This window comes from Protopterus annectens, chromosome 10.part0 (genome assembly GCF_019279795.1).
Source record: "Protopterus annectens isolate FY-2018-M chromosome 10.part0, PAN1.0, whole genome shotgun sequence".
Lineage (NCBI taxonomy): Eukaryota > Metazoa > Chordata > Ceratodontiformes > Protopteridae > Protopterus > Protopterus annectens.
Window position 1 is genome coordinate 1,552,030,120 of NC_056744.1, and position 12,500 is coordinate 1,552,042,619.

General features: G+C 41.2%; 1 protein-coding gene across 1 annotated transcript in view; it reads right to left on the bottom strand.

Annotated features, from left to right (window-relative positions):
• The window catches only part of LOC122813718 (zinc-binding protein A33-like), a 101,631-nt gene that overhangs the window by 68,274 nt on the left and 20,857 nt on the right, over window positions 1-12,500 (bottom strand). The window contains exon 2 of the mRNA XM_044086185.1: window positions 18-113. Coding sequence (XP_043942120.1) covers window positions 18-113 — 96 coding nt within the window. The remainder of the gene's footprint in view (window positions 1-17; window positions 114-12,500) is intronic.

Here is a 12,500-nt window from a genome sequence, read left to right on the forward strand (position 1 = left end):
AAACATAATTGGCTCACTTTGATTTCTGTGATTTTCTGTTGCTGTTTCTTTTCTTTTTCTTGGATCTCCTTTAAAATGTATTCAAGAGACGACATCACTCTATTTAACTGCTCCTAGAGAAATACAAATCGCATTGAAGCATTTCCATACTACTGCATTATCTGTCCATATTACACATGATAAACAATCCACCATTTGTCGATCTGGCTAAAGGAAATCTCAGGAAATTTTTATTCTTGCAATTTATTTACTCCAAACATTCAGTACTCACACCTTTAACTTCTGGATACCTTAATGCCATGAACAATAACTGGTCATTCTCCCAAGCAGGAAGTACCCCAGGTATGACTGGACTCTTATCGTACATGAAATCTAACCAGCTACAGATTATTGAAAGGCCAGAGTAAACTCTAAAAACACTGCAATACCAGAAGGCTTTCCCCCCTCACAGGCTTCCTTGGTGGTATATTGTACAGGAAAAGAATCACACACACCATGGGGGGTATGGGAGATGTAGTACAGAGGATATGAAACTAGGAAAGAAAAACTCCCTTTGAGTTATTTTCAAAGGCAATGGGACACAATGAGAAAAAACTCCCTTTGAGTTATTTTCAAAGGCAATGGGACACAATGAGAAAAAAACGGAAATGCGAATGGGAGATTCTTAGCAATAGAAAGGTACACTAGATAATGCATGTCAGTGTTGGCAAGGAACAGAACATAATGTTTAGGGAAAGGGTACACAGGGAATGAAACCTGCAAGGCATGAAATGGAACATATTGGACAGAAATATGGATTGGTGAACAGGCATTCACGGAGTGTCAAGTATAAAACACTTCACAGAAATTAGATAAACCACGAGCATTTCAAACAGTTTACACTAATTCACATTTTATCCTAAAATAAAACAAGCATCAGAAGTGTTAGTCCTCCTACTTGATGGATTAGGCCTGGTAGAGGACACGCCTTTGCTAGTGTGTGACACTTTTCATAAACTTTCCACTTGAGTTTGTTGTGAGTTTGTTATTACTGATTTACATGTCACACTATATTGTCTGTGGTCCAAAAAGCAGATGATGTTAGGTTTTAGTTTGTTGATAAAGCAGTCCACTTGAACATTATTAAATCTGCAATCTAAACCAAAGTACATCTCACAGTGGCTGAAGTTTGGACAGATAACTACCATGTACTGATGTTTCCAAGATGCTTCAACATCTATAGCAATGTGCAAACTATTATATTTCTATAACAGGTGTGACTATAGCAGACCCGCAACCCCTGTAAAAATATACTGTCAGGTAGATATTATAATCAGACTGCTTTAATGTGATGTTGACCACATGAGATAGGGTGTACATTAGATGAGCGAAAGCTGAAAACAGAGAACGCTCTCATGTCAACTTAAAAAAAGCGAGGTCGCATAATATCAAAGGCCTGTGATTTTTTTCCCCCCCAGGGGGAAAAAAAAAATGCTGGGCCATTCTCGGGACTCTGAAATTTTCTCCACTGTGGTGCGATTTCGTAGTTGGTATATTTAAGTTGGGGGGTGTGGGGGGCGAATTCCCCCACTGTATTTTGTCTGTACATTTTTTTTTTGGAGCAGCGATTTTTTTTCCGTGTAATCAACATTGTGTTTTTTTTTTTCAGTTCAACCTAAGAACGTTCACCGTTTTCAGCGTTCGCTGTTCTAATATAGACCCCGAGATATTACAACACTGCAACATAAATAAATGGCGTCACACGTGTTTTGCCCAAAATGCTTTGCTATTTTATGGAAAATGTTGACCTATACTTTGCATTTCATTATTCTAGGAGTATTAGCATAATTAGAACATGTGTGGTGGAGAAAAAAAAATAAAATACAAAAAACACAGACATCCTATAATACAAAATAAATGTAAACTCACCATCAACAGTACAGTTAATAATGAAATATAATATTACATTAATGTCTAAAAATGTTACATGCTCTTTAACAGAAGTCAATGTATGCCTTTAAAATGACGTTTTCCAACGGACATGGTGAGGGATCCTTTACAAAACTGCACAGTGCCAAAGAGGATTCCCTAGTTAAGAACTCCTTTGATCCTGGAGAGATACAGGGTGCTTCATGACGAAAGATATCTTTTGCATACTCCCCAAAATAAATGCTAGTAAATTAACAATTAAATTTGCATTTATTTCTTTGCAGAAGGTGACTAAAGTTAAAGAATCTCTCTAAAGTTATCGTAAATTGTGAAAAAATAAAGGTTTAGAGAGTAACCGAGTAATACTGAATTTTTTGTATGGGCGCAGTCCCATGTCCATATTGTACAGTAGAGAGTCGATTATCCAAACGAATTGGGACCTAGGGTAGTTCGAATAATCAAACATACATTAAACCAGATTAAAAAAAAGTTTTTTCATCTATTTTTTCTGCATGCAGGGAATACACATTTCAGCCATTCAGTGACTCCAGTGGACAATAAAGAATATTTTTCTCACACAACCAGGCTACAAGCTCAAACCCGAAAGCTTTGGAAGGCTGTGTTTGGACTGAAATTTTGGATAATAAATCGTTCAGATAATGGACTCTACTGTTTCTGCAAAGACAGCTGTCATCAGAGCACATCAGAAGTGAATACTACTGCTTCTGTTGCAGGTGGACATGACAATAGAGATTTCATTAGATGAACTAGAAAAGATGAATAGTAAACTGTTAAAATTAGAAGTGAATACTACTGCTTTTGTTGCAGGTGGACATGACAATAGAGATTTCATTAGATGAACTAGAAAAGATGAATAGTAAACTGTTAAAATTCATGACTACAATGTATACAAGTGATATAAACATGGATCTGTTGCTCTTTGACAAATCAAACAAAGGAGCAAGCTAGCAATATTCGTTCCAAAGCTGATAGAATTACAGGTCAAGTTGTCTCTTTTGGCTTTTCCCGGTTAGGGGTTGCCACAGCGGAACTCTGGTCCACTAATGATTGGTAGTTGATTTTTACGTGCTGAGTTACCAACCCTGACGCACAACCTTTAACGAAGGTATGTCCATTCACGCATGTCCCCATGCAGAAGACGCTCTAGCTGAGAATCTAACCGGACAGCGTCTTACTGTGAGGCGACAATGCTACTGCAGCACCACCACCGCGGGTAATTACAGGACAAGTAAGGAATTAAAATGTGTGTGTGTGTGTGTGTGTGTGTGTGTGTGTGTGTGTGTGTGTGCATAGCTGGCATTTCAGAGGGGGAAGAAGGTTTGGATTCTGCTAATGGAACAACCTGGCTGTCGAGCTAAATGTATTAATCCAGAGAGTGCTTCTAGTGTAGGTTTTTCAATTTCAGAACTTCCAGGAAGAAAAAGGAAAATGTTTGACAAAGGACTCTTCCATCCCAACAATGAAACTTTGAGCAAAGCCCCTTGAGGTTATCCGCTTCTCTTTCAAACCCACGGTGAAAGGGAAAATGCTTGAATTACTAGTTATACAAAATTGACAGAGGACAAATGGCAAAGATATCCACAGTACTGTCTGGTAATTCACATCTGCTACTTCCGGGTGATCATAACCAATTTTTCAAATCTTTTCTCTGTTAAAGGGAAACAAGTTTTTGACTATGTGGGGTTTATAGTCCAGGTTTATTCAAATAGGATTATACAAATGTGATACTGCAATGCATTTATGTTTATTACAGTAAAATAATTGCAGTTCTATCATTACAAATGCAACATTATTAAAAAAAAAATCTGAGGAACATATCATAACTAGTACATTTCATTTGTTTGATTTTTTTTTCTAGAAGCTGGACCTCTTGCATCATAATGGTGACACCTAGGTTTATAGTGTAGTGAGCCAATATGTGGTGTGGGGTGTAGCCTTGGAATACTACTACTAGAGGATCATAATGGACCTCATAAATAAAGACATAGGGAATTTGCAGACTTTGGATCCAACCCAGTTTGGCTTTGTCAAAGGCAGATCATGCCTTTTAAACTTGGTTGACTTTTTCGAAACAGTCACCAAAGCCATTGATGAGGGAAAGGCAGTCCATACAGCCTACCTCAATCTGGCGAAGGCCTTCGATACAATACCCCACTCGGGTATCATTGAAAAACTCATCAGCTTAAATATTAACCCATACATCACAAGATGGGTTGCAAACTGGCTGAGTGACAGAACCCACAGGGTCAGAGTTGCTGGCGCCATGTCAGACTCAAAGCCTGTCACAAGTGGTGTCCCACAGGGCTCAGTCCTGGGCCCACTCTTGTTTGGCATCTACTTCTCAAGTACAAGCAAACACAGGAGGGTTATGGCTGACAAAGTTTGCAGATGACTGCAAACTGGGCGCCATAGTAGAAAACACATCTGACACAGATATCCTTCAGAAGGGTCTCACAGAAGCGGTTAACTGGTGCCAGAGCCATGGCCTAAAGTTAAATGCCAAAAATGCATAGTCATACCCTTCGAAAAACAAGGTTACCCCTAGCTACCAAATAGGTGGCAATCCACTGAGCACAGAAGAAGTTATCAGGGACCTGGGGACCCAGGTTGATAGTAGTCTGTCATTCGACACCCATGTAGCTAAAGTAGTTAGGAAGACCTTCTACATTGCCCACCTCATCATGAAGGGATTCTCATCTAGATCAAGGGAGGTCATTGTCTCCCTCTACTCATCACTCATCAGACCAATGATTGAGTACAATGCCCCATTCGGAATGTATCTGACCCGACACTTGCAGCAGCTGGAGAGGCCACAAAGTTCCTCACCAAAAGGATAAAGGGTCTCAAAAATCTGTCCTATGCTGCCCGACTGAAAGAACTCCAGCTCTATTCAGTCGCTGCTTGCTCAGAGGTGACCTTTGCCTAACATACAAGGCCATGTCAAACCCAGATTTGATGAATATGCTTCACCTCAAAAATCTAGATCCATCAGAGCCACAAGGGCGGAGACTTAAACCTCGACACGGCTATTAATAGGACGTGCTGGAGGGATAGATTCATCACCCAAAGACTCCCTATGCTGTGGAACAAAATCCCGGTATATGTGAGGCAGAGCACCTCGCTGGCCTTGTTCAAGAGAAATCTTGACCAATGGATGGGAGATCGCAGATATACCCCAGGGATTACCTCAGTGTCACTGCTCGACAGAGGCACAGCAAAATAATGGGTATAGTTCCCCATACTAAAGGGGTGGCGTAAGCCACAAAACGATGGGCTAGGCTTGTAAATGCCCTCGGGCAGATAGCCTAGTATGAACCTATGAACTAGATTGTTTTTCAGGTATGTAGGAGGCTACTTATAAATTCAAATCATTTAGAATATCAATATAATACATTTGAGGTTAAATACATTGTGATACTTGGATTTGTGCAGGTAGACTTTGGATGGTAGCCAAAATTCAAGCTACAGTCTCTCCTACTACATCTGACACAGACAACATGATGGTGAGAGAATGCTGCACTAATCTAGGTTGATCCATGTTCATACTTCAAAAAAATGGGGATTTCTATTATACGTGTTAAAAAATAAACTTTCACATGTATGAAACATTCCATCTCATTCAGAAAGGTATAACTCGAAACAAATGCGATGAATGAACATTTGCCTTTTGACAATGATTTTGTTTTGGGAAGACTGAGAAAGACTTAAGAAAGTTTACCAGTACAAATATGCTATAAAGAGGGGAGGCACCTCTAATGTTCTTTGCAGACATTCATCTGTTTGTAATAGTGTAATGGAGAAGGTAGATGCTTTTCATGAAGTTGGTAATTGGAAAATGCTTTTAGAAAGAAGGGAACTTTATTGGCAACTCATTGGAAGATACAATGCCCCCAGGTATTAATGACAAAATAACCAAGTAGTAAAACAGTGAAATTCTGAATGGTTTTATGTAACAAATGTAACACATTTGTTTCATGAAGAACTTTAATAGAATATAAAAAATGTGCTAATATGGGGGACGTTTTACTAAATGATTTTATGTTATTACACACGTGAAAGTTTGTATCTGAGGCAGTTTCAAATTGTTTCATCATGGTGTGGATGGGAGGAGAAATGGCGTAGGCATTAGGAACAGTATGCCAAGAGTGTTTTGGAGGTGAAGAGAGTGTCTGATGGTGTAATGATGAAGGTTGTTAGTGCATCTGCTCCACAAGTTGGGTGTGCGATGGATGAGAAAGAAAAATTTTGGAGTGAGTTGGATGAAGTGGTGATGACTGTACCCAAGGGTGACAGACTGGTGATTGGAGCAGATTTCAGTGGGCATGCTGGTGAATGGAACAGAGAGGATGAGGAAGTGATGGGTAGGTATGGTGTTAAGGAGAGGAATGCAGGTCATATGGTAGTGGATTTTGCGAAAAGGATGGACATGGCTGTGATGAATACGTATTTTTATCAAGAGGGAGGAGCATAGGGTGACATACAAGAGTGTAGGAAGATGCACACAGATGGATTATATCTTATGTAGAAGGGCCAGTCTTAAGGAGATTAGAAACTGTAAAGTGGTGGCAGGGGAAAGGGTAGTTAGGCAGCACAGGATGGTGGTTTGTAGGATGACATTGGTGATCAAGTAGAGGAGGATGAGTGTGAGGGCAGCACCAAGGATCAAATGGTGGAAATTGAAAAAGGGTAATTGTAAGGTGATGTCCAGGGAAGAGTTAAGACAGGCACTTGGTGGCAGTGAAGAGTTACCGAATAGCTGGGTAACTAGAGCAGAGCTAGTAAGAGATGGCTAGAAAGGTGTTGGGTGTGACATCTGGAAAGAGGAAGGAGGACAAGGAGACTTGGTGGTGGAATGAAGTACAGGAGAGTATACAGAGAAAGAGGTCGGCGAAGAAGTGGGACTGTCAAAGAGAGATGAGGTGCATGACAAAGACAGAGGTGGCGAAGGATAAGGCGTATGAAGAGATGTACAAAAGGTTGGACACTAAGGAGGGAGAAAAGGACCTAGACTAGACAGAGGGACTGAGCTAGTAAAGATGTGCAGCAGGTAAGGGTGATAAAGGATAATGAGGGAAACGTACTCACAAGCGAGGAGAGAGTGTGCTGAGCAGATGGAAAAAGAGTACTTTGATGAGGGATTGATGAATGAAGAGAATGAGAGGGAGAGAAGGTTGGATGAGGTGCAGATAGTGAATCATGAAGTGCAGTGGATTAGCAAGGGGAAGTAAGGATAGCTATGAAGAGGATGAAGAACGGAAAGGCTGTTGGTCCAGATGACATACCTGTGGAAGCATGGAGGTGTTTAGGTGAAAAGGCAGTGGAGTTTAACTAGATTGTTTAATGAAATCTTGGAAAGTGAGAGGATGCCTGAGGAATGGAGAAAAGTGTTTTGGTACAGATTTTTAAGAATAAGGGTGATGTGCAGAGCTGTAGTAACTACAGAGGGATTAAACTGATCAGTCACAGCATGAAGTTATGGGAAAGAGTAGTGGAAGCTAGGTTAAGAAGGGAGGTGGTGATTATTGATCAGCAGTATGGTTTCATGCCAGGAAAGAGCACTACAGATGCTTTGTTTGCTCTGAGAGTGTTGATAGAGAAGGTCAGAATGAGTTGCATTGTGTCTTTGTGGATTTACAGAAAGCATATGACAGGGTGCCTAGAGAGGAGTTGTGGTATTGTATGAGGAAGTCGGGAGTGTCAAGAGAAGTATGTAAGAGTGGTACAGGATATGTACGAGGGTAGTGTGACATCGGTGAGGTCTGCAGTGGGAGTGACAGATGCATTTAAGGTGGAGGTGGGATTATATCAAGGATCAGCTCTGAGCTCTTATTTGCAATGGTGGACAGGTTGACAGACATGATCAGGCAGGAGTCCCCGTGGACTATGATGTTTGCAGATGACATTGTGATCTGTAGTGAGAGTAGGGAACAGGTGGAGGAGACCATGAAGAGGTGGAGATATACTCTAGAGAGAAGAGGAATGAAGGTCAGCAGGACTAAGACAGAATATATGTGTGTGTGAATGAGAGGGAGAATATAGGAATGGTGAGGATGCAAGGAGTAGAGGTGGCGAAGGTGGATGAGTTTAAATACATGGGGTCAGTAGTTCAGAGTAACAGTGAGTGTGGAAGAGAGGTGAAGGGGAGAGTACAGACAGGATGGAGTGGGTGGAGAAGAGTGTCAGGAGTGATTTGTGACAGACGAGTACCTGTAAGAGTGAAAGGGAAGATCTACAAGAGGGTAGTGAGACCAGCTATGTTGTATGGATTGGAGACAGTGGCATTGACAAAGGCAAGAGTTTGAGCTGGATGTGGCAGAATTAAAGATGTTAAGATTTGAACTGGGTGTGACGAGGGTGGACAGGGTTAGGAATAAGTATATTTAGAGGGTCGTCCCAGGTTGGAAGGTTTGGAGACAAAGCCAGAGAGGCACGATTACGTTGGTTTGGACATGTGCTGAGGAGGGATGCTGAGTATATTGGGAAAAAGATGCTAAGGATGAAGCTGCCAGGTAACGGGAAAAGAGGAAGGCCTAAGGTAAGGTTTATGGATGTGGTGAGAGAGGACATGCAGGTGGTTGGTGTGACAGCAAGATGCAGAGGACAGCAAGAAATGGAAACAGGTGATCTGCTGTGGCGACCCCTAATGGGAACAGCCGAAAAGAAGATGATGATGTATATGCAAAAACTACTAAAGGCAGGCACTTGTCAAGTGCTTATGTACGTAGTCTAAGAGCAGATTTGAAGAAAACAAGTGGATGGGAGAGGAGGAGGGATTATAGAATGTTGTCAGAGATGTAACATTGATATTTGGCTTCTTCGTGGTAGTCATTGAGATGTGGTTAGAATAATGAGTTGGAAGATACTTAAAATGGGTGGGTAATGATCCCTAAAGTTTAAGACCAAGAACTGAGAAGCTGTGATCTGTGCAGTGAAGTTTAGTTGGTTGCTTACAGAGAGTGGGTAGAGGTGTTATTTCTGAGATTGTAGGTATGTGGGAGCCGTATTAGTTAGGATGTTACTGGTGAATGTGTTTGGTTATATAGAAGTCTCTTTAGCCAGGAACCTATTAAGAGTTTGCTTCTCTTTGAAGCATTGTTTTGTTGGTCTTGGATGAAGAAAGAAAGAAAAATCCTGGTCAGAAGAAGAAACTGAAGAAGCCTGATCACAGGAGTCATAATAAACTTCCTGCCTTAGTCTTTTATCTGGAGGGGGATGAGAACCCCTAATCATAATAAGCAAGTCCTCCGCCATCTTGAGTAACTGTTTCTGTGACTTGGGAGCCGGATCAGAAGAGGCCCGTGTTGTAGTCTTTTATTTAGAAGGAGTCTTTGCCTTTGTCCTAGGCTTTGCCTTTATTAGAAGCTGAGTAGGCCTGAAAACCCCTTCGGAAGACGGTACCTGCACAGCGGCTCCAGACCCATCCGAAGGAGCATTGTCCAAAGGTCCTGCAACAGAAATATTCAAAGGACTAGTTGGCTCCTCGTGGGAGTCCATTTCGATCATCTGTTCTGAAATGGCTGACAGGGGCTGCAAAAGCGCCTCACTGACGACGGCCGAACCTGAAGCTGGCTCTACTTGTACAATATCATCAGATATGGACCTCGGAGGCCTGTCTTTGTCCTTGAGAACTCCGGTAGCCGGAACCGTATCCGACATTTTATAATTAAAACACCTACCGAAGTAATGAAATGCAAAATCGTACCTTTGTTTAATTGTACGTTGATTGAATCTAGCACAAAACCGACAACTAGCTACGTCGTGGTCAGGGCCTAAGCAAGGAATACAGTAAGAATGAAAATCCTTAGGAGGTATTTGCTTCCCACATGAAATACAATTATTACCTTTTTCTGACATCGGACTGGAGCAAGAAAAAAGTTTCCCCAACGGGGTACTTAGCTTTGAGTAGGAGAAGAAAGCCTTCGGACTGAAGTTTGTTCAGAAAAGTTTATCAGGAGTCAGCCGACCGGCACTTGCGAACTGCTATCACCGCACGGCAAGAAAGACTGGAGAACATGGCGTCGGCTATCAGCTTTGTACTCCTGGCGCTCTGACATCAGGGAGCATGGCTGAACAGCCGACGCCGGACCCAGACTTTGGGATTCTGGCCGACCGAGGGCTGCCTGCCGGCAGGGAAGAACCCTACAGTCATGACTGCAACAGTGAAACATGATGAACATCTGCCCATCCTCCCAAGCCACTAATAGAACAATGTCACCTGGGCTTTTTTCATCCTGGGGCAACTCTGCTATCTTGTTTCTAATGAAACATATGCAAATACCTGATAAAATACTTCCTGTCTCACTGGTAAAATGCAATCCTGTAACATGAACAGCTTTTACATGTTGCTGAAACTTTCTAGGCTGTAACTCGCACATCTGTCCACAGCCCCTTTTTCCCATTTCTGTCCACAGCCCCTTTTTCCCATTTCTGCAGAACCAATGTTTAAACCTACAGGTGACTAACCCTGGCACAGTAGCTCTTCCACACCACACACACACACCTATGACAAATAAAGAGATTTGTTAAATACAGTATTTGAATCTATTACAGATCCTTGAAACACAAAAAAAAGTAAAAGGTACTCAAGAAATGTTTTCTAAATTTCAGTGATCAAACCCAACTTAAAAATATGAAAAAAAATAAATAAATAAATAATAAATAATTTAACACTTTTGCAGGGGAGCTCCCACACCCCTGCTGATTATACATACCAACTCTGAGACTAAGTGCAAATTCCCAGTCCTCACTGTACATCTTGCACATGAAACGATTGCCAAATTCTGATCTTTAAACATTCAATCTCTTTTGCTAGTCTTTTCTACACTCAAATGAAAATTTAAGCAGCTGAATGAAAGCTATACACACAACTATAAATAGTGCCTACTCTTCTGCAAACTGTTTTTCATCTTTCTTGATACCTGGTATTGCTTGGTCCTGGTTTCATCCCGCTCCGTTCACCCTTTGCTTGGGCTCATTCAGCTCCCCTACCCTCATTCCAACCCACTCCCTCTTTCATTACATTTACAGTCACAGCCACACCCCCTTCCACCCAGCCCAATCCCTTCCCTCTCCCTCCTACCTAATTTCCTATCAGCAACCTTTACTACCTCTACAGTATCCTTCAATACATGTCTTCTACTTTTCACTATTCCATACCAATAATCTCTTTTTTCTTAACCCTCTCTCTTCTCACCAATTACTACCTTAAACCTGCACCCTCTACTGCCACGTACACACTATGCATCCAGCTCCACCTTTTCCCCCTCACAATTTCTACTTCCATATTAGCCCCAGCCTAGATCACAGAACATCTTTTTCCTACAAACAAATGTATCCTCTCCACCAACTATTCCTTACACTATCCTCTCAATTCCTTTGACTCCATTCCCCATTACATCTCCAACAAGCTGTTTCATATTACACACCATCTATCACACTTTCTCTTCCTTCATCTTTTCAGGAGACATCCATCCTACCCCTGGTCCCCACAACACTTTCCTTCTCAAACTATCCCTGCCAATTGTCCCGAAACTCTTCCCATTACCACCCTAAACTTCCAAAGTATATGTAATATCCTGTGAACTCCAAGCCTGGCACTCTCATAACAGAACAAATATCCTTGCCGCTAAAGAAACCTGGCTAAAGCCTTCTATTCAAGACTCGAGAGTTTCTCCCCCCAAACTAACATAATCAGAGCAGATAGGTTAAACAAGAAAGGTGACGGTATCGCAATCATATACCCCAATACTCTCAATCTAACCCTCAATTCCAAAATGCTGACATTTTGATTTCCTTTTTGAATATTAATAGCTAAAAAAAGTCTGTATTATTGTCATTTATATACCTCCTGGAAATAACAGCCATCTTAGAAAATAACTTCTCTTGGGTCTCCTAAAAAAAAAAAAAAAAAAAAAACACACACACACACACAACTATTATACTAGGCAACATGACGTCTTCCATTTCCTCCATACATTCATCTCCTGGCATAAATTTGTTTCACTTCACACAGCCTACTTCCACCCCTAACAGGCACAATAACGAAACAACTGAAGGCAGAATCTTACACTCTATTCTAGTGACCAACCCTTCCAAAAATACAATTTCAGGAACCTTGCCCAACTCTATTAGTGACCATCTCCCAGCCTATACTGTTCATGCCTATTCCTCCTCTAACAAAGCCCAGAATATCAAAATTGTCCATACTCTCTCAAATTTAACCCCATCACCTTCAACAACATCCTTAATAGTCTTAAAACTCTCCCATTAGATGTTGCTCTTCTTCATTTTAATTACACCTTTCTAAATATCCTGCACAGTCTTGCTCCCACTAAAAGCAAGACAGTCAAAATAAATCATGCCCCTTGGTTAAAGAGATCCACCAAAAAAACTTATGACTCTCAGAGATCAAGCCTAGAAAACCTGGCTAAAATCTAAAAACCCATTAGACCTTAATTACTACAAACAGCTCTGAAATCAAGCTAAAAAGTGCATTTCTAAAGACAAACAGCAGTACTTCTATAACCAGCAATCAAATAGGAAAAATAACCCCAACATGTGCTGGTCATCCA